Raw genomic sequence first — 23,014 nt, 5'->3', positions numbered from 1 at the left:
AATATCTTGATTTTTAATCCTATTAATGTCAAAATCAGACGGGAAAAAATGAGTTCATTTTATTTATATAGAGATATGCAGATGAAATACATGTAAAAATAAATGTATAACTTGGATAAAGTTTATTTTTCTTTTTCCTTTCTTTTTTAACTTGAAGACAAGATCTCTTGTGGCCACGGATGCTAAATTCACTGTTTCAAAACTCAACTTTGTTGACTTGGCTGGTTCCGAAAGAATTGGAAAAACAGAAGTAAGTAAACATTATTTGATTTCAAAATGACTATGCAATCCAGAATATAATTTTTTTTTTCTTTTTTAATGGAAATCGCTCCAGGCAAGGCAGGAAGCCGCTGTAGCTTCCTTCCAAGAAGTGCAGGCTTGTGGAACTCTTCTCCTGCTGGATGTTTTCTTTCTTGGTCTCTTCAAGAAAAGAGCCAAATAGGCATATCCTGTCTTTGCAATAATCGTCTTTCGTTCTTGCTAGCTCTTACATCCAATGGCTTCATGCCTTGTCTGGAGCGATTTTCATAGAAATACACTTATGCATGAGCAGAAACATGCTTTCTTTGGTTCAAATATATGTACATACGATTGATATCACCAATCTAGTTTTTCACAGCATCCATCAACATTATTGTACAAACAATTTCCAGGAAAGATAAGTAGCAGAAACAGGTCACGTGATGTACCCTTTATGTGGGCGGTACAGTCGAACTTCAAATGACCTGAACATTTATTAGTGTTTCGAATTACTAAATCATTCCAGCTCAAACTCAGATCAAATATTTGTCATATATTGGAATCCTACGTAATTGTCTTTCATCCTTGTTAGTTCTTACATCAAGAGGCTTCATGCCTTGTCTGGAGCGATTTCCATAAAAAAAAACACGCTTATGCATTAGTAGAAATATGCTTTCTTCGGTTCAAATAAAAGTTTAAATGTATGTACATTAGATTGATATCACCAATCTAGTTTTTAACCTCTCTTTCATCCCCAAACAAGGCGTATTACAACTTGGACATAACGGGCTACTATTTGGAATCGTGACTAACAAAGGATTGTGGGGAGTTGAGTAGCGAGATGTTTGTCCGCATTACATTTAAAATAATTAAAATAACTTCTGTAGGTTAGTACAGTCAGGGAAGCCGGAAACAGGGAGGGAATTCCAAAGTCTAACTGTTCGAGGGAAGTAACTATTAGAGTAAAAGGCATTTTGATATCTAGGACCTGAACAGTGAAGGGGTGGAATATTACTGCTTATCGGGTTAGTTGGGGAGTACATACGTTGAGATGGAACAAGTGCCATGAGTTCATCTAAGAACATTCTATTAAAGCACTTGTAAAACAGACACAGGCATGCAACATTGCAGTGATGGGACAGAGGTTGGAGCTTAGTCGATAGTGCGAGGATCTATTAGATTTGAGACTTTTGGATACTAAGAGACTACTAGTAGGTACATCAGCCCACATGTGGCAACGATATTCCATGCTTTGTGGCTTTTGTAGAGATATCGGATACTCGCAGGTATAATTTTTTAACACGATAGAGGCAGATCACCTTCTTTGCAGCAGCCTTGGCATCTTAAGAATATCCGTTTTAATGAAGGATTATTGGTCTCCCAACAAAGGAGGGATTGGATGTAGTAATTCACTCCTGTTCGTCTGTTTGCATTTTTCTCAATAATAACGCCTTGGATATTTTTTTAAATTTTGCACAAACATTAGTCATGGTGAAAGTAAATTTTTGGCAGAATGGATTTTCTAGGATAACTCTAGTTGCCTCCCCTAGGGGGCATTACAAAGGTAAAACTGCTCCAGAATCATTTGTCTGTTCATTTGTTCGCCCTTTTCTCAATGATCACAGCTTGGATTTTTTGGAAATTTTGCACAAACATTAGTATAGTGAAAGTAAATTTTTCACTTGTGGGCGGGGGACCCTACATGCTCAACTTGTTTCTTATATATTCACATAAAATATGGAAAGTTCTATTATAGAAAAGTTTACTATTTCTTATGGCCAATATAATTCAGTTTATACTACTTATTATGTGTGTGTCCAGTTTAAAGTCTAAAACTACAAAACAAAAACGCACAAAGTTGGCATATTTTTGTTTCAGATGGCATGAAAGGAATAATATCTAAAATTTAAAAAAATAAAAAAATAATTCTTTTGGCCCTGATGCAGATTTCGTTGGATGGGGGATGAGTCTATTTTCCAGCGACAAACTAAAGGGAAATAACTGATTTTTTTTTTTTTCAAGGAGTTTATTCCCCCCTCCCTTATGCCTAAAAAAATCTGTATGATGTACATGTATATCCAGAGAAAGAACTGTGTCCGCCAGAGAAGAAAGAGTGGGGTGGAGAAGAGGAGGAGCAAATGAGTGTGGGGTTGTATTTATTTGCTTCCCCACTGAGCAAATTAGGCAAAAGGCCATTTTTTAATGTGGAGAGAGGGGGAGGGAAGGGGACCATCTCCCAGGAGGTGGGAAATGGGAGCTGGATAGTGATTTGCACACTGGTATGTACGGTTGCCCCTACATGGACCAGAAGATTGCCACAAGGCCAATGGTCTTTGATTGCAGCATCTGCCGGACAGATACTACACTTTGATCTTGGCCCGAAGGCCACAAAGGTCCTCCCGCAAAGGGGTAGGTCAAGCAAGTGTGGGGAAAAAGAGAGAGGGAGATAAAAGTTTTAATAGAAATATGTTATACTTTTGTCCCGGGCAACTCCGAGTAGACCTGCTAGTCCTCTAATATAGTAAAATATTGGTCTAAAATTGGAAAACTAGGTTTATCTTATCCTTCATGAATGGCTGTATTTATGTCAGCGTGGTTTTATCAGCAAGAGATTACATTCCTTAGAATTTCGGTCTTGTTGGAGGTGAAGAAATAACCACTCACCAAGGTTATATTTAATTCTATGATAAAAATGTCGTTTCAATAATGAAGCTCATTTATTGAATAAACCTGCATTTGAATAAAAATTTTAACTAGTGATGGGACGATTCCAAATTTTTTTCCTGATTCCGATACAATTACTGATTCTGTTTTAAAATTCACGATTCTGGTTTCAATTCTTTTAAAATCTCTAAATGTTTAGTAATAGAGTTTTTTTTTTGTTTGTTTTTTTAATATTTGCATTACAGTAAAAAAAAAAAAAAGCATGTGCAAATATTTTTGCAAACATAAGAAATATACTCGTGGGAGTGCGATCTATAGATTTTCGTTTTACTGTTAGTTTATCATTAATATTTATTTATCATTAGTACCAGTAAATGAAAATTAAGTTTTAAAATAAAAAATAAACAATAACAAAAAATAATAACAATTAAAAGAATCGTTTTTGGCATCGGTAAATAGGCTCAAATTTTTCATATCCTGATACCCTAAAATCTTTATATTTAGTTTATTCTGTTTAAAGAAAAATTACAATTCAAAAAATTTCCATATAAAATTAAAAAATTTCAAAAGTAAAATCTCCAAAAGACAAAACAAATTTAGGCACAAGGCCCTATAAGATCTGGGGAAGGGAGTGTTGCAGAGTCTTTGTAACTAAAGTAAAAATTGAGTCTTTGGTGACTTTACTCTTGACTGGCAACATTTACCACAATACCTCATCCACTTTGTGGAATCTAAACTAACTAATGAATACCCAGCTTTTAGCAAAAAGCATATATTTACAATTTGTGTGTGTGTGCGTGCGTGCGTGTGCATTTTTTTTTTAATAAATGTGTATGTGTGTGTGTGTGTGTGTGTGTGTGTGTGTGAAAAAAGTTCAATTCATTGGAAAAATAAAAGTTCTTAATTTGGTAACAAATAGTTCATGTTGGGGAGTGGGGAAAACAACCTAGATACCCTAAAATCTTCCAATTTTTTTTTTTCCAAGTCTGATTAACCATCCCAACACTAATATATACGCAGCAGCAGCAGCATTTACCGCTGATAAAAAGGATAATAAAAAAAATGGCAAGAATCTTTCAATACTAAGATTCCATAAACTGATCTTTGACATTCTATAAACAGGATACTCAAAGAAAACGGCAAGAATTTTGGGATGAATGCCAAAGTAATAAATTACACAAGATTTGGTCAACTATTGTCGAGTGGACTCTCATCTTTAAAAAGACAAGAAGAGAACAGGTTGTGGTAGCCAGACTCCATACGCATATTACTTTTATTTCATAAACATTCATTAGAAGGTCAAACACGACACAAATCTTATACAGTCAAACATATTAGTAGACTGTCAGGATCTGTAACAAAGCCAAAAAAAAATACAAAAAATCTAACGGACCTATTTAAAGGTACAAATCCGACCGAAGTCTTAAACTTCATCAAAACAAATTTCATTTCAAATTATTTTATTTTTAATTTTGAGTGTCATTCGCACAGCATTTTGACCGATGTAATCTCCGACCTTCTTCAGGTGTATCTTGTCAAACTCTGGAATCTTTCTGTCAGTCTCAGGAACGGAATTTCAAACGAAACCCTTTATTTAAACGATGAAGGTAACGTGCTCTGATTCCATAAGCTATGACTGGGTAGAAGTCTCAAGTCATTCGCAACTGTATTTTTAGCGTCGCCTGCACTAGGGATCGAACCTTCAGCTGAATTTTTTATCAAATACTTTATCCAATACACCACAGGTTCTTTGCAAGATGAGAAGAGTAGTCCGAATAGTTCAAATAATACAAATTATCAGTCCACATCTCAAAAATTCAGAAACAGCTCTTAAACTATTGAATATAAGTGATTTTTGGAATATGACATGTATGTTCTGTGTCGAGTATTGCATAATAACATTTTTTTTAAGTATTGTTTGTTTTTGTTTTTTAAGGAAGAAGATAATGCCTGGGAGGAAACTACTCTGCATTACGATTACTTGGAATATTCTAGCTTTAAACTTCTTAGCAAATCCTCATGTATTAAAAGATTGATAGTTTTGAAAGATTTTTACACCCAATGCTTTATAAAGTTCAAAGTGGCTCAGACTTGGCTTCAGAAGGAGTGCTTGGACTTTGCACCATTCTCTCACTGACCCCCCCCTTCTCCCCCGACCTGAACCTTCTGGACTATTTCGTTTGGTCATACGTCAAGAACATTGCCAACATGACCTCCCACAGCACTAAAACCAGCCTGATCACTGCCATCTGCCAAGTATTCGCCGAGCTCCTGCTGGTGATTGTGCATTGAGGTGGTAATTGAGGCTGAAGGCGGCTACATTGAATAGATGTCAGCTCTACTGCATAATCAAATTATCTGGATTGATTTTTTTCAAAAAAGTTTTAAAATAAAGCTGTAGTGTTGTTTTATGACCACGCCATATCAGATCAGTACTATATATTGGGTAATAGCGGAGGGGTGGGGGCCCGGCTTTGCCCGATCATAAAATTTGCTTAAATATGATATTTTAATTTGTCCAAATTTCGTATATATTATTATAGTCATGATTCTAAAAGTAAAAAGAAAAGTATTTGGGTGCCATCAGCTAAAATCAAAACCGAAAGCAAACCTGTAACATTCAAAGCTGTTGACGTTACCACTATACCAAATTGACACGCATATGAACTGATTAAAAATAAACTAAGATGAATATCCAAAATTTATAACGATTTTTTTCAATTTTGACCCCTGTTTGACCTTTTTAAAAACTATTTTTACCGGCTAAACACTTATAAAAGAACGGTCGATAAAAAATCCAATCATTTGAGGCCCCTGGTGCCACTCTGTGATTTTTAGTTTTGGAAGAGATAGAGTTTGAAAATATGGAGACAGACAGACAGACATAGTAAGTTTTATAAATTAGATAATAGAGAATTGGCTCTATAAGAATAAATACATGTGTCAATAGTAGAAAATCAATTATTATTGATAAATATAAATTACCGCTATTCCGGGTGATGCCAGGTAGCCCTGCTAGTATATATATAAAAACCGCCGACGTTGCAGTTCAGACCTGATTTGCGTTCAGTTTTAAAATCTCTAAATAGATTTTTGAAACAAAACACATGTGGATGGAAATCTGTTATTAAATACATTTGATGTTATCTCGTGCATCAAACTACACACACATGCATGCATGTCTGGTGTCTATTAAAATGCATTTGATATTTTCTGGTATATGTTCTGTTTGGCTAAAATGTTTGGCTATTTGAGACTTTTTTTTTTATTTCTGATGCTGAGTTTGTGGCTATTAATCTGAGTTTAAGAGCTTATTTTGTTTCACCGATGTATTCGTTATTTGGACATCTTGTACAAAAGATGTAGTACTTAACGATATATATATATATATATATATATATATATACACACACACACATATATATATATATATATATACATACATAGATACACACACATATATATACATATACCTATATATACATACACATATATACATATACATGTATATATATACACACACATACACATATATACATATACAAATATAGGACCAAGTAACGAATAGAGACTTTGTAGCAGAAGACGAAGACCAGCGCACATTTCAAGCGACATCGGTTGTTCGACCTTGACATTGGCATTGGTTGTTTGTAAACACGTCAAATAGCAGGCATCGCTAAATGTTTGCGAGCAAGATTTTTTTAAAAATATATTTACAAAACCTTTTAAGATTTAAAAGAAAAAATATATATTTACAAAACATTTTTTTTATATTAAATATTTACAGAACTTTTACGGCTTAAAATTTTTTTTTTTTCTATTTACACAAAACTTTTTAACAAAACAAACATGTTTAAACAAATGTCTTTCTGCGTTTTTTATTATATTTACAGAACTTTTTAATAAAACTACTACCAATAATAAAACTTCTTTCTATTTACGCAGAACTTATTTAAACAAAATATATTTAAATAAATGGGTGTTTTTCTCATTGCCTTCACCCTCCATTTACGTGGAAGGGCCCCTCCTATTTTTGCTTCATTTGCATAATCAAGGTTTTTCATATCGTATGAGTTTTCATATATCGTATGAGTAAAAAAATAAATAATTAGGTTATCTTTTTAGGGTAGTCGAATTCGCTGAACAATAGTTAATAGACACTTGATTTTGTATCCACCATCTTGCTTTTCTTCATCCAAAGAAACTTATAACATCTGACCTATATTTCGAGTGACCCAAGAATAAATTTTGACCACCCAGAATTTGGTTAACTGCTTTTTCTTAACAAGGGTGACCGATTCCGATGAACTTCTCAACTCGCCAAAAGGCACCATTTCTGTCAACAGAAAATATCATGAAAGAAAACATGAGTACCATCAGCTAGAATCGAAACCAAAACATAATGGTTAATAATAATAATGTCTACAAGTTAAGCAAACACTGGAGTTTATTTGTACTCAATATTATAGGAGTGTGGAAAGGAGGGTGAATTTGATTAAATACAAGCTAGTTTCCATGACAACAATGTTTTTGATGGATAAGATTCAAGCGAGGGCGATCGGACGGTCCACAGAGTTTTATAATTATGTAGATATACTGACAAGTAGGAGCAACTGTGTCTTGGAGATGTGTTCAGGAGTTCATGTGTTTTAACAATGACAGTTTAACTATTGTTTTGTCTGCAAAATAAACAAAGTTAAATGTGTTCAAATCAAGGCCATCCATGTAACAGGCCAAGAGATATAACATTTGGAATTGTTGCAATATTTTTTACTCATAATGGGGTGGGGTATGGTCCCTCCGAGTTAGAAGATTCTATTTATAAACGCTGGCGCTAGGAACTGACAAATCAAATTAATTCACATTCTGCTATCAACCAATCAGAAACCAGAATTGCTCCATAAAAATTAAACCTTTTTTAACAACGTTGCACATATTTTTTTTCGTGTCAACAAGAGAAGGGTCTTTTGCTCTTTGGCTGCAAAATAATAAAAGTCCGTAACCTGTACAGAACAACTGTCCACTGAGAATTCGTCATCTCCAGGACTTGATTCGGCATTAAATAACCTGAAAAGGGTTGATATGCCGTAAAACAAAAACAAACAAACAAACATAATGCTTAAAAACATCAAACTAATCTCACAGAAGAATTTTCCCTTTGTTTTTAACTGCCATATCTTAGAAACTTCCACTTTCAGTAAAAGACGCAAATTGCGCAATCCCATGGCCTATTATAGGGATGGCCATGGTTCATTTAGATTTCAAATTTTATTTATTTATCTTTTTTTTTTTTTACACGGTGGTCACCACTTATCAAGGCCCGGAAGCCACTCAAGGATAAGGGTTATTGCAAGTACAGTACGTTAGTGTGGAGATTTAATGAAGTGTTTACTTAAGAGGGCGGTACATTAGGAATTTGTTGACATTGGACTTGAAAACATCCAAGTTGTAGTCAGGTGGGAAGCAGGCAGACGGAACAGAGTTCCACAGGCGTGCAGTTCTAAGAAAGAAGCTTTGTTCATGGAATCTACGTTTAGATTTAGGCACAGATAAAGAGTGAGGGAAATTTTTCACAGTGGATTCAGCTGGACGGGTGTTTAGTTTAGTGGGTTTTTGGGAGGGGGGTATATATGTTTATGTCTTTTGGTTTATGTTGGAATGCATCGGTTTATATGATGAAATTTTATGTTTAGTCAGATCTGTTTTGATATTCTACTTGCCATGGGGAATTTCACATTGAAATCCAAAGATATTTTTTTTTCTGTTTTTGTTCTCGTTCCATCTCATCCTTTTTATGATGCTCTCTAATTTATCGATTAAGATTGACTTATTAATTTATTTTAACTTATTATTATTATTAATTTATTTTAACTTATTAATTTATTTTATTGCAGACTATTATCTTCAACTTAGATGTTATTTCACAACGTTTCGACGTTTCGGCCAATTCTTTCTCTGGCCTTCATCAGGTGGTAACGAAACGTCGTGAAACAACAACTAAGTAAGATGAGGATAATAGTCCGCAATAAAATAAATAATACTCATCTCAATAATGAATTCCAATTAAAAAATATATAAGATTGACTTGTATTGTAGTCTGTGCGGAGTAGTGATAGTCTTCAGGTAGTGAATAAAATTGTTTTTATCTCAGTATTTGGATGTAAAACGTGCATATAGAATAATATTTGCTACCAATAGAAGATATTGTTATTTGGAAGAAACAGCTGACCTTGCAGACACATATATAATCAAGTTTATCAAATACTTTAACTTTTAGGGTATTTCATGCCGGTCTCCAGATAATGTCCGGTAATCAGGAGACAATATGCACCTTTTCAGAGCCTACCTCTCCCTGTAGACTTGTATATAATAAAGTTTATCGGGGTTTTTTTTTTTGTTGTTTTTTTTTTTTCGTGTGGTAATCCATTGCGGTATACAGATAAGTTTTGGTTGTTAGGAGAGAATACGCATCGTTTCGAAGGCTACCTCTCTACTTTTTTTGCGTAGCGTTCCCTCCCCTCACTGATCTGAGGCCAATTATCTGAATTACATTTAACTGAACTCTTTTTGATTTCAGTGTTACCCGCCTCGATCAATGGCCAGTCTCATGTGCTGTTCAAAAGTTCAACGACTACGTCTCACAAACTGGCTGAGTTAAGACGTATCGATAATAAATAAATAAATATATCTATTCCCTTCTGTTATATTAATTAGAAAATCACATTGCGTCCAATAAAAGACCCTAGTTGCATGATCACTTGGACTGGTATAGGAATGTTTATGGTTCTGAGATATATATATATATATATATATATATATATATATACCTAACAGGTACTACCACTCTGGGTCAGAGTGGACCTGGGAGCAATGGCAATTAAAGGGTGGCTCCACATTCCCCAAAGCCCGCAAGCTGAGGCCTCATCATCGGATATAGTTTAAGGTCATATCCAGGACCTTAAACATTATAATACCAAATAATAATTACAGATTTTAAATAATTTGACAAAACACATTTTCTTCAACAAATCGATTTTTCATAATAAGGTTTGCTTAACTAAAAAAGGGGGGAAAATGGTATATATATATATATATATATATATATATATATATATATATCTTCGTACACATCTGCAATATGTACGGAGGTGAATAAAATCATTATATAAAAAAAAAAAAAAAATAATACAAAGTATAAAATTGAATGTGAAATGCAACAAATCTTCCCTGTAGATGTTGCCGCTTTGTTCTTTTACCAAGAAAATGATACATTGTGAGCATTATTACAAATATTTTGGTGGTAGGTTGAAACAATTGTATGATATGAATGGAAAATGAAAAATGACTTTTGGTGAAATTATAAGAGTTCGTTCTCTGCATTCAAGGTTTATATTTGATGATGGTGGAAAGTTATAATTATATATATATATATATATATATATATAGTGCAATGGGAAATCATAATGGATCCATAGCACATAAATAGCCAGCCACACGTCCATTTTCACTTTAAGCCGATCTTCCACCCCTTCTCCGCCCACTAGCAATGTATCATAACAGCTCATGCAAAACTCGGCTAGACGAAATAAAACCATACCCCCCTCTCTCTCTCTCTCTCTCTTGTGCTTTCCCTTGCAAAGTCACGTAGCAACAAGCAAAGTCAAATACAGTGACATGCATATTCGGTGCTTAGAATAGACGCCCAAAACACTGCATTCCTTTAGCTAGGCTATAGTGTAATTTGCAGCATATCAACCCACATGCTATGCGCCCAAGTCAATTTACTTGAGGATGACTGAAAAAGGACGACAATAATTCCAGAGTTTTCCTGTGCTGCAAGAGAACCAAAATATTTTCTTTTAGTCTAGGAAATCGTCATAATACAACTTTGCCTGACCTATATTAAAATTAAACCAAATTGACCAAAATTAAAATCAACTTTGAGCTTATGTCAGGTGACTGAAGGATTCAGAAAAAGGATATAACCAATTGCTAACACGCCACTTAAAGACTGGGTGTAATTTGCCTGAGGAAATGACGAAGATTGACAGTTAAATGAGAGAAAATACCAGTATAAAACTAAAAAAAAAAATCAGAAAATGGGGAAAAACGATTGAACAGTATATGGACCATAATATCATCTTCTGATCAGTCAGAGATTTTCAGGACTTGATATGCAAGTTGTATATATATTTTTTTCGTTTAATATTTTATTTTTTTATCATTATCTTCACACAAATACATTTCCTTTACCTAACCTTAAACCCTGACCATATAATGTGTGTGTGTTTAACCTTGCGTTTTTTTTTGTTTTTTTTTGCCATTCGTATGCATCGCTTGGGGATATAAGAAGTTTATCTCGAATCAGGCAACGTGTCATAAAGGTCGTAATCCCATCACTTACATATTATTTTATATATATTTTTTTTATTCATGTGTTGTAATCAACGTAAGGAGAAATCGTCAATAAGCAGAGTTGAAGATTCTGTACAGGGGACAGCGTCCGATTCTGGTCTCTTCTGGCTCATAAGACTATATATATATATATATATATATATATATATATATATAAATAAAAATTCAAAATAACCTATATATTAATACGATATCGTTCCTGTTATTTTCTGTGCCACACTTATATCCGGGTCGTTTAATTGTTATGTACTTCCATTTCTTGTCATAAATAATTTTACTCTTCATAGGTTTTAGTTTCGGTTTCGATTATAGCTGATGGCACTGAATCATCTATTTTTTTATAAATAATTTTATCAACAATTCTTAAGTTTTGGTTTCGATTATAACTGATGGCACTCCAGTAATCTCTTTTTTTTTTTTGAATAATTTTATCAAGAAGTCTTCATAAGTTTTGGTTTTGGTTTCGATTATGGCTGAAGGAACTCAAGTTATATATACATATATTTTTTTCATAAGATTTTTTTCAGTTTCGATTCAAACTAATTCACCCAAGACATATAGATATATCTCTCTTTATATTTTTAAATTGCAACTTTCTAATATATAAAAATCGATAGAACATTAACTCAATAAAAATATATACAAAATCTGCAAGAATTACAATATCATACTTAAGCGTACTTTACGACCAGGCTTTGCCGAGTGTTCGTGCTAGTTAAGATAAATACTTTTGCAGTTTTAACAAAAAAAGCGACAATTTCAGAGCGTCTCCATTTAGACTTATCATCTACAGAATGCCAACATCAATATATTACATATGACTTCCCTGTGGAATTTCCACCGCTAGGTCATATATAAATATCAATATTTATAGTTCAATCCTATCCTGAGAAAATGCTCAATATTCGAGATAGAGCATTAATATATATATATATATATATATATATATATATATATGAGCAATTAAATTATGCAAATTAGAATTTACAAAATGTATTGTTTTAAAAACAAGTAATACAATATATAAGTAATTAATTGTATCTTGTAGTCCTTGTTTTTGAACAATATGATTTTAAATGTTAATTTGCATAATTTGATTTCCCTCATATATATATATATATATATATATATATATATATATATATATATAATATCGAAGCTTTAAATTTTTGTTTTAACCAGCAAAATTATAGCTAGTGTACATAAATTATTTTGCTGTTTTTCCTCTGAAGGAAAAAGTCAATTTTTTAAACTCCATGGAATAAGGAAATAATTATCTTTATCTTTTGTTGAAAATTATAATTTGCAAAATTTTAACTTCCTTTAACTATTCAGTTCCATTTAATATTAAGTTTATGATGATTAAAATCCGAACAAAACGTTTATGTCGACAAACATTTTAGTTATTCTAAACAATATATCTTAATTTTTGTGTATTACAGTTTGTTTTTTATAATTTTTTCATTAAATCTTTTTTTTTTCATAATTTTGTTATTTAAATTTCGTTTTTTGTAATTTTATCATTAAAATTTTGTGTTTTTACATAATTTTATCACTTAAATTTTGTTCTTATAATTTTATCAATTCTTTTTTTAATTGATCATTTGAATTTTGTTTTTTATAATTTTATTATTTAATTTTGTTTTTTATAATTTTATTTAAATTTTGTTTTTTATTTTATCACTTAAATTGTTTTTAAATTTTCATTAAAATTTTGTTTTTTATAATTTTATAAAATTTTTTTTAATAATTTTATTTAAATTTTGCTTTTTATAATTTTATCATTTACATTTTGTTTTTTTATGATTTTATCATTTTGTTTTTTTTATAATTTTATTTAAATTTTGCTTTTTATAATTTTATCATTTAAATTTTTTATATAATTTTATTTAAATTTTGTTTTTTTTATAATTTATTGAAATTTTGCTTTTTATAATTTTATCATTTACATTTTTTATATAATTTATTTAAATTTTGTTTTTTTATAATTTTATTTAAATTTTGCTTTTCATAATTTTATCATTTAATTTTTTTTATATAATTTTATTTAAATTTGTTTTTTTTTAATAATTTATTGAAATTTTGCTTTTTATAATTTTATCATTCAAATTTTGTTGTTTTATAATATTATCATTTAAATTTGTTTTTTTTTAAATAATATTATCATTTAAATTTTGTTTATTTTATAATTTTATCATTTAAATTTTTTTATAATTTAAAAAAAATTATTTTTATGATTTTATTTAAATTTTGCTTTTTATAATTTTCTCATTTAAATTTTGTTTTTTTTATAATTTTATCATTCAAATTTTGTTTTTTTTATAATTTTATCATTTAAATTTTTTTTTATATATAATTTTATTTAAATTTTGCTTTTTATGATTTTATTTAAATTTTGCTTTTTATAATTTTATCATTTAAATTTTGCTTTTTATAATTTTATCATTTAAATTTTGCTTTTTATAATTTTATCATTTAAATTTTGCTTTTTATAATTTTATCATTTAAATTGTTTTTTTATAATTTCATCATTTAAATTTTGCTTTTTATAATTTTATCATTTAAATTGTTTTTTTATAATTTTATCATTTAAATTTTGCTTTTTATAATTTTATCATTTAAATTTTGCTTTTTATAATCTCATCATTTAAATTTTGTTCCTCATTTTGTATTTATTTAGCATTTACTTTTTGTTTTTTTTATATGTTATTTTGTATCCATTTATCATTTATTTTTGTGTTGTTTATTTTCATTTTCTAGTCCAGTAATAATAAGCTGCAAATGGAAACCCAACACATCAATAAATCCCAGTCATTTTTACGGCAAGTTGTGATGGCCATGGCTGATGAGAATAGGAAGCACATCCCTTTCCGCCAATCCAAGCTCACACATTTCCTGAAAGACTCTGTCGGCGGCAACTGCAATACAGTGCTCATTGCAAACATTTGGTCAGAACCTGAACAAATCGATGAAACTGTAAGACATTTTTTATTTTTACGTCATTTTTTTTACATTTTTTAAATTTTTTAGATGAGGGTTGACTTTTTGTATTACTTGTTTTGACCGGACTATTATTTCATCTTGAGTGCTATTTGTGCAACGTTTCGGTCGATGTAGCCTTCGACCTTTGTCAAGCATGTTTGTAGCTATCTTGGAACAAGAAGAAGAAAAGTTAATTGCTCCATAGTTGGTTTCGTTCTTGATAAGCAGTTTCCCTTAAGTAATCCAATTTACCAAATTTACACTTCTAACGATTGCTATGATATTGTCCCTTTGACTGCTGTACGCTCTTTAATCCTTATGCTCGAATGGCCTCTGGGCCTTGATAAGTGGTGATTCCTTTGTAAAATAAAAACAAAACAAAAAAAGCCACATGATGTAAGGAGCTAAAAAAAATACCTCTTCAAGGTCAAAAACTAGCCAATGATAAATATTATATAGATAGATTTTGACCCAGAAAACAGCAATTCTTCCTCCTTTGTCAGAAGCATCGTTCATTGAATGAAGATGAAGAAGGTCGGAGATTTTATGGGCTGAAACATAGTCCAACTAATACAAATTTAAGTCCTATAAATCTATTTCTCTGAAGTCTCGACTCTGAACAGAATTTCTCCAATAACAGACTTTTTCGTACGGGCACTTTTATTGAAAGTACACACATGAAACTCTAGTCACGTTTGAAGTAATCTCCTCTGGCTGCAATGCACTTGTTGTACCATCCGAACAACTTCTAGAGGGCCCCATGGAAGTCCTCTTGTGTGAGCATATCGATTACGCTCGTCACTTTCAACTCCCCAAGTGTCTCATAACAACAGCCTCTGATGTTTTCCTTTAGTTTAGGGAATAACCAAAAGTCACAGGGAGCAAGGTCTTGACTATAGAGAGGGTCAATCAGTATTTGGCCAATCAACTCTGGTGTTCTTACTTTCTTACTGTCCCCCCCCCACGCTTCACACTATCCTTCACAGACTCCCTGCCTTCCTCAAATCTCTTATGCCACTCAGAAACTGACACTTGATTCATGCAAGATAATCCAAAAGCAATCTGAAGCATTCCATACGTTTCTGTGGCATTTTTTCGAGTTTAAAACAAAATTTTATTGCATCTCGTTCTTCTAAAATGTCCTCATGTCCAGATTGCATTCTTGAAATTCACCAGCTGTGACAATCAGGCTTTAGTAGAGTGTATTCCAATTCCTAGTACGGCACAATCACGTTGACACACCGATTCTCGCCAGATCATTGAAGTTGAGCAACGTTGAGCCTGGCCAGTACCAGATGGGTGACCATTTGGGAAGGCTAGGTGCTGTATATACCTTCTGGGAAGGTTGGGCGTGGGGTCAGCACCCTCACCCCATAAAAAGAACTGTCACTACAAAAGCACCTACAAAGTTGTAGATAGCCTGTGCCCCTTCAGGGGCTCAAGGCTATGGATGGATGGATTCCAATTCCTGCTGTAAGTGTTCACTTGAACATGAAATCATAAAAATAGATCAGTCATCTCATGAGATGTATAGCATACTGAATTTTAAAGAATCTATGAAAATTTTAAATGCTTATATGAAAAAAGTCTGGAATCTTATTGAAGGCATCTTGTAGTTGTGCTGATTTATGTTTGTTATTTTGTTTTTGTTTCCAAAGATTTGCTATATTATTTTTACTATTATAAGCAACGTTCTGAGAAAGAGTTCAGTTAATAGAGCCCCCCACCCACCCACTCGCCTTCTGTCATTGGGGACTGTTTAAGATCAATACGTAAACAATTTCCTAGTGTTTAGAAGGTAAGCTCGTTAGTCATGGCTGGTAACTCAGCAGGAGATAAAAAGAGATTCATGATTTCAAAAAACGGAAGAGATTGGGCACATTCACATTCGAAAATGATCCCAGAAAAAATGGCGTCCTGATAAGAAATAAAACTAAACAAAAAAAGAGATCAACCAAATTTCTATAAAAACTGTTCAGTCAACATTGTCGATTTATTGGTCAATAAGTTCATTGCAAGGTGTGAGCAAGTTCAATTGTAGCTTTTATGTCTGAACATATGATTTGAAAAGGAGATGTTCAATCTCGAAATATCACAGAATTTGGACACTGCATAGCACACTATTGATCACTAAAACAATAAGTAAGAAAATAAAAAGTCCTCACAGTCCTTTAGTCCTCACATTCTATGAGCGATGTTTCCGACAAAAAGGGAAGAATTGCTGTTTTCTTGGTCGGAATCTATCTCTCGAACACTTACTGTTGGCTAGTTTGTAATCTTGGAGTGGCTTTGTTTTTTTGTTTTTTTTGTTTGTTTTTTTCTTAGCTCCTTACATCAAGTGGCTCCATGCCTTGTCTGAGACAATTTCTATGCAAAAAAAGTAATACAAACTTGTTACATTATATAACATTATCTCATGATCTAAATTTTCACTTGGACATTCTTTCAATTTATTTAGTACTCACAACCTTGCATTGTCAAAGCTTTCTTAACTTATGTAATGCATTGAACCTGCTCTCTGCTTGCCAAATCATTAGGATATCAAATAAAATTTCCTGACGTTCTGAATATAAGCATTTTTAAACATAGCAGTTTTAAAAAAGTCATCCTATTTAATAAAATGATCTTAGCTTTTCCCCTTTAAATTCTACGATTACAAGGTGGAACAACAAATTTGTTGCCCTAAATAAAACAACACTACAGCTTTATTTTAAAACTTTTATTAAAAAAAATCAATTCAAATCACTTGATTATGTAGTAGAGCTGATATCTATTCAATATAGCCACTTTCACCTTCAATCAGATCTTCGGTGAAAGGAAAATTGTTGATATTGGTTATAGCTAGACGAGTATTTGTTGGAAACGTCTTACAGTTGGTGGGCATAGATTGAAGCTCAGTCGAGCACTTGCCATGAAAATTTCATGATGGAACTTGATAGAGACTGTGGTTTACAAGGTGGAGCAATAAATTTGTCGCCCTAAAGAAACCAACACTACAGATTTATTTTAAAAGTTTTATTGAAAAAATCAATTCCGGGAACTTGATTATGTAGTAGAGCTGACATTTATTCAATGTAGCTGCCTTCAACCTCAATCACCGCCTCAATGCGGGTTCAGAACTGGGAGCATGCCTTTTCCACGAGTGCCAGCGGGAGCTTGGCGAATGGTGGTGATCAGGTTGGCGTTTTTGTTGTGGGAGGTCATGTTGGTGATGTTCTCAACATATGACCAAACGAAGTAGTTCAGCTGGTTCAGGTCCAGGAAGGAGGGAGGGCAATGAAAAAAGGGTACAAAGTTGTAGCCCTCCTTCTGAAGCCAAGCCTGGGTCTCTCTGTGGCCCAGCGCCAAGTCTTGTTGCCACATCCAAGGTCTGTCAGTGGTCACCTGATTGCACGAGGGTATCATCACACTCTTTAGTGGATCCAGGTACACTTTGGTGTTGACTTTCAAGCCAACTTTGAAGATGTGAGGTGGCATGATGTGGCCCTTTTTTTAAACCACATCAAAGAGCATAACATTGCTGGAAACTTAATTGATCTGTGCCCTCATGCATTGAACCATCAGAGTTTGAATTTTGAAGGTGCTGTCAATAGTCCTGTTGTCATAACTTGGATCGGTAGAGAGCATGAGTTGTATAGCGGTGCATCTCCAATCTCGCTTGTTGAACATTGTGTCATTTTGGGATTTGTACACAACTGGCCAACTAGTAGACAATCTGCAACAACAATAACAACACAAAAAAAAACGGTTTTCATCAAACAGAAATGAAATCACGTTGTCTTTTCTAGGGCCGCAATTTTATTGTTCCGTCCTGTTTAAGAAAATAACCAAGTCCCTTCTTTTCGTTCAATAACAACACAACTCTCTACAGCCTGCTTCACAAAAAATGTTTTTAATTTATTACAAATAATTACATTTCTTCCGAGATTACTGTCTCTCTCAAAGTCGCTTTTACAATAGAGGATAACAGCCTTATTCCCTCCCTATAAAATACATTCTCACATGTAACCACTTAACACTGAGTCGTTATTTAGAATATGGTAACAAAGTAAATGTTTATACAAACTGTTAAATTTAAACTTCATATTTTGTCAACTGCTGAATGATATATTTATTTCAAACGTTTTATATTTCCATTTAAATTATTCTCTCAATCCTACCCGATGCCCACAGACTAAGATAGTAATGAAATAGTAATCTAATTGATAAAACTCACTGTCTCCATATTTTCAAACTCTATCTCCTCCGAAACTAAAAGTCGTAGAGCGAGTGGCGCTACACATTAACACAATTTATAAGGTTTTATTATAATTAAAATATGAATACTATTTTTTTTTAGATAGGTGTCACCACTTACCAAGGCTCAGAGGCCACTCGAGGATAAGGGTTAAAGAGTGTACAGTATCAAAATCATAGTAATCGTTTGTAGTGGAAATTAGATAACTTAAGTTGAATAGCTCATCAAGAACTTGTTTACGTTGAACTTGAAGACAACCATATTATAGTCAGCCGAAAAGCAGGTATACGGAAGACAGTTCCATAGGCGTGCAGTTCTAAGAAAAACTTTGTTCATGGAATATACGTTTAGGTTTAGGCATAGATGAAGAGTAGGGGAAATTATTGATAGTGTTTTCAGTTAGACGAGTGGTCCTTGTGAAAGTTTGGCGAGGGGGACCATAGATTGGAGTTCAAAATGAGCACTTGCCATAAAAATAATGATAAAGCAGAGACAGGCTCGCAACATCTCTTCTGTGAGAAAGGGATTGCAGAGAAGAGAAAAGGGCATCCCCTACTAAGCTATGAAGTCTATTTTGAACTCTATCAAGGCAGGATAATGTCTTTGTAGCAGCTCCTGCCCAGATGTAGCAACAGTACTCCATTCTTGGACGTATCTGGCTCTTACTATTTATGTTTTATAATAGTTAGGGCATTAATACAATTTATAATGTTTTATAATAAGTATAGATTAATACATTTTTACGTGTTATATGCGAATTAGTATACATTTACAAAATTATGAAAAAATGATTCAGTAGAAGATTTATTAAAAGAAAATCCGTTACAATTACGTTTGTGGAACTCTGTTTGCCTGCTTTCCAGCTGACTACAACCTGATTGTCTTCAAGTCCAACGTGAACAAGTTCTTATTGAACCGTCCCCCTAAGTAATCCAAATTATAAAATTCCCACCAATGTTTACTACGCTAAAATCACAATGACAAATGTATACCCATTAACCCTTATCCTCGAGTAGCCCCTGGGCCTTGATAAGTGGTGATCCTCATGTAAAAAATAAATAAAAAAAATGATCGATTTCAGTTACCTCACCTGGATCCTGCAAACTCTCCAATATTAAAACATACGACAAAACTTTATAAATTGACAAATTTTCTTTTTACTTGTAATTATTTTTCTACTGGATAATTTTTTGGTAGAATGTATATTAATTTCGACTTGACACGTAAGTATGTAATGTTTTCACCTGAAATGCGTTGGTTTAAAACATCACTATTCTACACAAGCACTGATTTTTGATTGAATAAAGATGAAAATGATTGTACCTTTTCACTCTAGATTTTCACAAGTGATGTTTATAAAATCTGTGTAAAAAAAAAAAAAAAATGGCGTGGCTTTAATAAATTTATATTTCAACATTTTTCTTCATGTGAAAAAAACATGTCTGGCATTAGACTGTAATATTATCAATTTGTGTAACTGATAAAAACTTGTCTGAAAGCATTTTGTTTTTCGTGATGTACATTGAAATTTCTGGTCTTTTCGTGTCAACCTAAATCAGCTGCGCTATAAATAAACCTTTTTTAAAATAAAAAAGGTTTATCAGTTGAAATTGATAAAACTAACTCGGCTGGCATTGAACATTAAAAACACGTGACACACGATTCAATACACTTAACTAGGGACAGCCAGGGAAAGTGAAATTGCTTTGTTTTTTGCGTTTTTTTTAAATTTTTTTAAACAAAAATTGAACACCATAGACTGAAAGAAAAAAAAAATGTATATATACTAGCTTACCCATGTCCTGGCGTTGCCCAGGGAAATATATTAACTCAAGAAATTCTCCAACATGGAACTACTTAATTATCTGTTGCTTATTGCTATCCAGCATGAACGCAGACTCCGTGAAGTTAATGTAAAGCATTCGAGGGTGGGGGGGGGGATAACCAGACTTATGGAGGGGGGAGTTAAGTTGTCAATTCAATGTTAGGTTTAGTATTAAGTTTAATTAAGGATATTTTTTTAAAGACGGTAGCCCGTTAAGTCAGTTTTACAAAACTATGGAATTGCTGCTGTCATATGAAGGCACTCACCATTGATTTCTTACTCTCCACCTCTTTCAATAAACATGTCAAATAACTTTGCATTATTGCAACAGCTGCTTACCATTAATTTCTTGCTGGCAACGACCATTGGTCTTCTCCAGAATTTGGATGACAATAAACTACCCCAAGGTCTCAGTACTCTTTATGCTCTCTCTTCTCTGTTTTTTCCCATCCTCCTGGTTATTTTGTGTTGGTATCAACCGAGGCTGATGTCGCTTTTTTTAGGAGGAGGAAGTTTATAAGATTTCTTTATTTTACTCACTAGGAGTTCTCACACAAGTCATCATCAGAGATTGCCCACTGATAAAAACCGATGGTGTTCCCCAGAGTCTGAGTGACAACTGGATTCCCCACATTTTCAGTACTCTTCACCTCTTTCGATAAAAATTTGTGAATAGATTTGCGTTATCGTAATAGTTATTTGCCGTTGTTGTTGGCAGCGACCATTGGTCTTGGGGTGAACCTGGTTAACAATCTGAAAACAAGCTGGTCGGTCTTTAAATGGGAGTGGGAGCTGAAATGCTAAAAACTAAACAGATTCGAGTGAAATATGGGAATGGAGCGATTAAAATGCTATTTCAGACTTAACCATAGAGGTTGATGGATGGGCAAAGTTTAAAGAGATGACGAGGCCTCTAAAAATTTAATTGCTTATACCATTATTTGAAAAAAAAAAAAAATAAATAAATAAAGCATGCATGGTCCCCCGTGAGTGCACAGCGAGTGCACAGTAAAATGACCAAGTTCAGCATCCCCTCCCCCATTCAATCCCAAAGTCCCTAGGGGACGTAAAATCCTGGTGAAAATGGATAAACAGTGCAGTTTTAGGCCTTAACATATGTAAATTTGAGTTCTGCACCATGCAAAAAAAAAAAGAAATGACTAGATCCATCATTTGCCCCTCCTCTCCCATTTAGTCCCAAAAGTCCCCAAAGCCTTAACATATTTAAATTTGAGTGCAGCACCATACAAAACTGCTAAATAGACATACACAGAAAATTTTGAACAAATATGGTAAAATAGTCCCCAAAACAGAGTGCTTTTATTAGCCCTAAAAGAGCCCCTGGGGCACACCCAAGAGTTATTGCGAAGTATAGACAAACAAAATTATATAGAAATCAGTTAGTTACAACTTTTCAGAAAGTTTTATAAAAATCCAAGGCATCATTTTTTTTTTTTTTTTTTTTTTTTTTTAAGCACAAAAGTGTCAATTTTAGCTATTTTAATCCGAAAGGCGCCCCTAGGGGGGCAACCGGAGTTTTCTCAGAAAATCCGTTCTGTTACTTTTTTTACTTATACCATGTTTAATGTTTGTGCAAAATTTAAAAAAATTCCAAGGCACAGTTATTGAGAAAAGTGCGGACAGACGAACAAACAAGGGTGAATTTACAGGTCCACCCTCTTTTTGTCGGGGGGGGGGGCAATATATATATATATATAAACTGAAATTATTTATTGATTTTATCTTTTTTATTTTTTACTCAATTCATGGAATATGTAGAAAGAATTAAAAAATCCTGAAGATTATTTGATTGGAATAAGAAAACGGGAAGTTTTTACAAAATCTTTTCAGGGAATGGAAACAAAAAGCTGAAAAGATTTTTTTTCACAAAAATATTTTTTTATGCTCATACAATCTTTTAAGGAATCCATAAAAAAAAAATTTCTTTGTTTCTTTTTCTCTTACTTTTTGCCCTGCCATAAGCAAGTCTGTCGACCTATTTCACAAATCCCAAATATCAATCATGAAAGGTTTCCAGAAAAAATACTCAATCGAACCCAGATCTCCAACTTTCAACGTAGACCTCCACTACCTAGTCTCCTTCTCCAACATTAGGGGTCTATGCTTCAACCATCCAGACGTTCAAACTCTATTACAAGAGACTAAACCAGACCTATCATTCCTAAGTGAAACTGGCATTGGACCGACTACTTCCCTAGACGAGTTTGAAATTAAAGGATACTCTAACTTAACCTCTCAACCCGACCCCAAGATCGCCATGGGCATGGAGTATGTGACTACATTAAAGACGACTTTCCATGTGGCAGGGACATCTCCAGAGAAGATCCTAATTTACCCTATATGTGCTTCCGGGTTGCACTTGCTCATGCTACTGCGTTCATATTTGCATTCTATCGCCCCCACAACAGTGATGTTACTATCTTTAAAAGTATATCTAAGAAAATTGACCATGTCCTGTCTGCATACTCCTCAGCAAACATTCATATCTGTGGAGACTTCAATGTTCACAATGTGAAATGGTTAACCCACTCAAACAAGACCGACCGATGACAAAGGGAGGTTCTGTTACAATTTCTCCATTGCTTATGACCTTACTTAGATTGTTCATGAACCCACCGTGTCCTCGACAC

At 33.1% G+C, this 23,014-nt stretch overlaps 1 protein-coding gene across 4 annotated transcripts in view; it reads left to right on the top strand.

Moving 5' to 3' along the window:
• LOC145291928 (kinesin-like protein KIF9) overlaps positions 1–23,014 on the top strand; it is a 223,834-nt gene that overhangs the window by 90,792 nt on the left and 110,028 nt on the right. For all 4 annotated transcript variants that reach the window (XR_013869494.1, XM_080137840.1, XM_080137839.1 and 1 more), the window contains exons 6-7: positions 158–250; positions 14,080–14,295. Coding sequence is in view for 3 of the 4 variants with exons in the window: in XM_080137840.1 (XP_079993966.1) it covers positions 158–250; positions 14,080–14,295 (309 nt within the window). In the remaining variant the exon portion in view is untranslated. The remainder of the gene's footprint in view (positions 1–157; positions 251–14,079; positions 14,296–23,014) is intronic.

The sequence above is a fragment of the Euprymna scolopes genome, chromosome 13, assembly GCF_053919585.1.
Source record: "Euprymna scolopes isolate OS-2025 chromosome 13, ASM5391958v1, whole genome shotgun sequence".
Taxonomy (NCBI): Eukaryota; Metazoa; Mollusca; class Cephalopoda; order Sepiida; family Sepiolidae; genus Euprymna; species Euprymna scolopes.
This window is presented reverse-complemented; position numbering and strand designations above follow the sequence as displayed.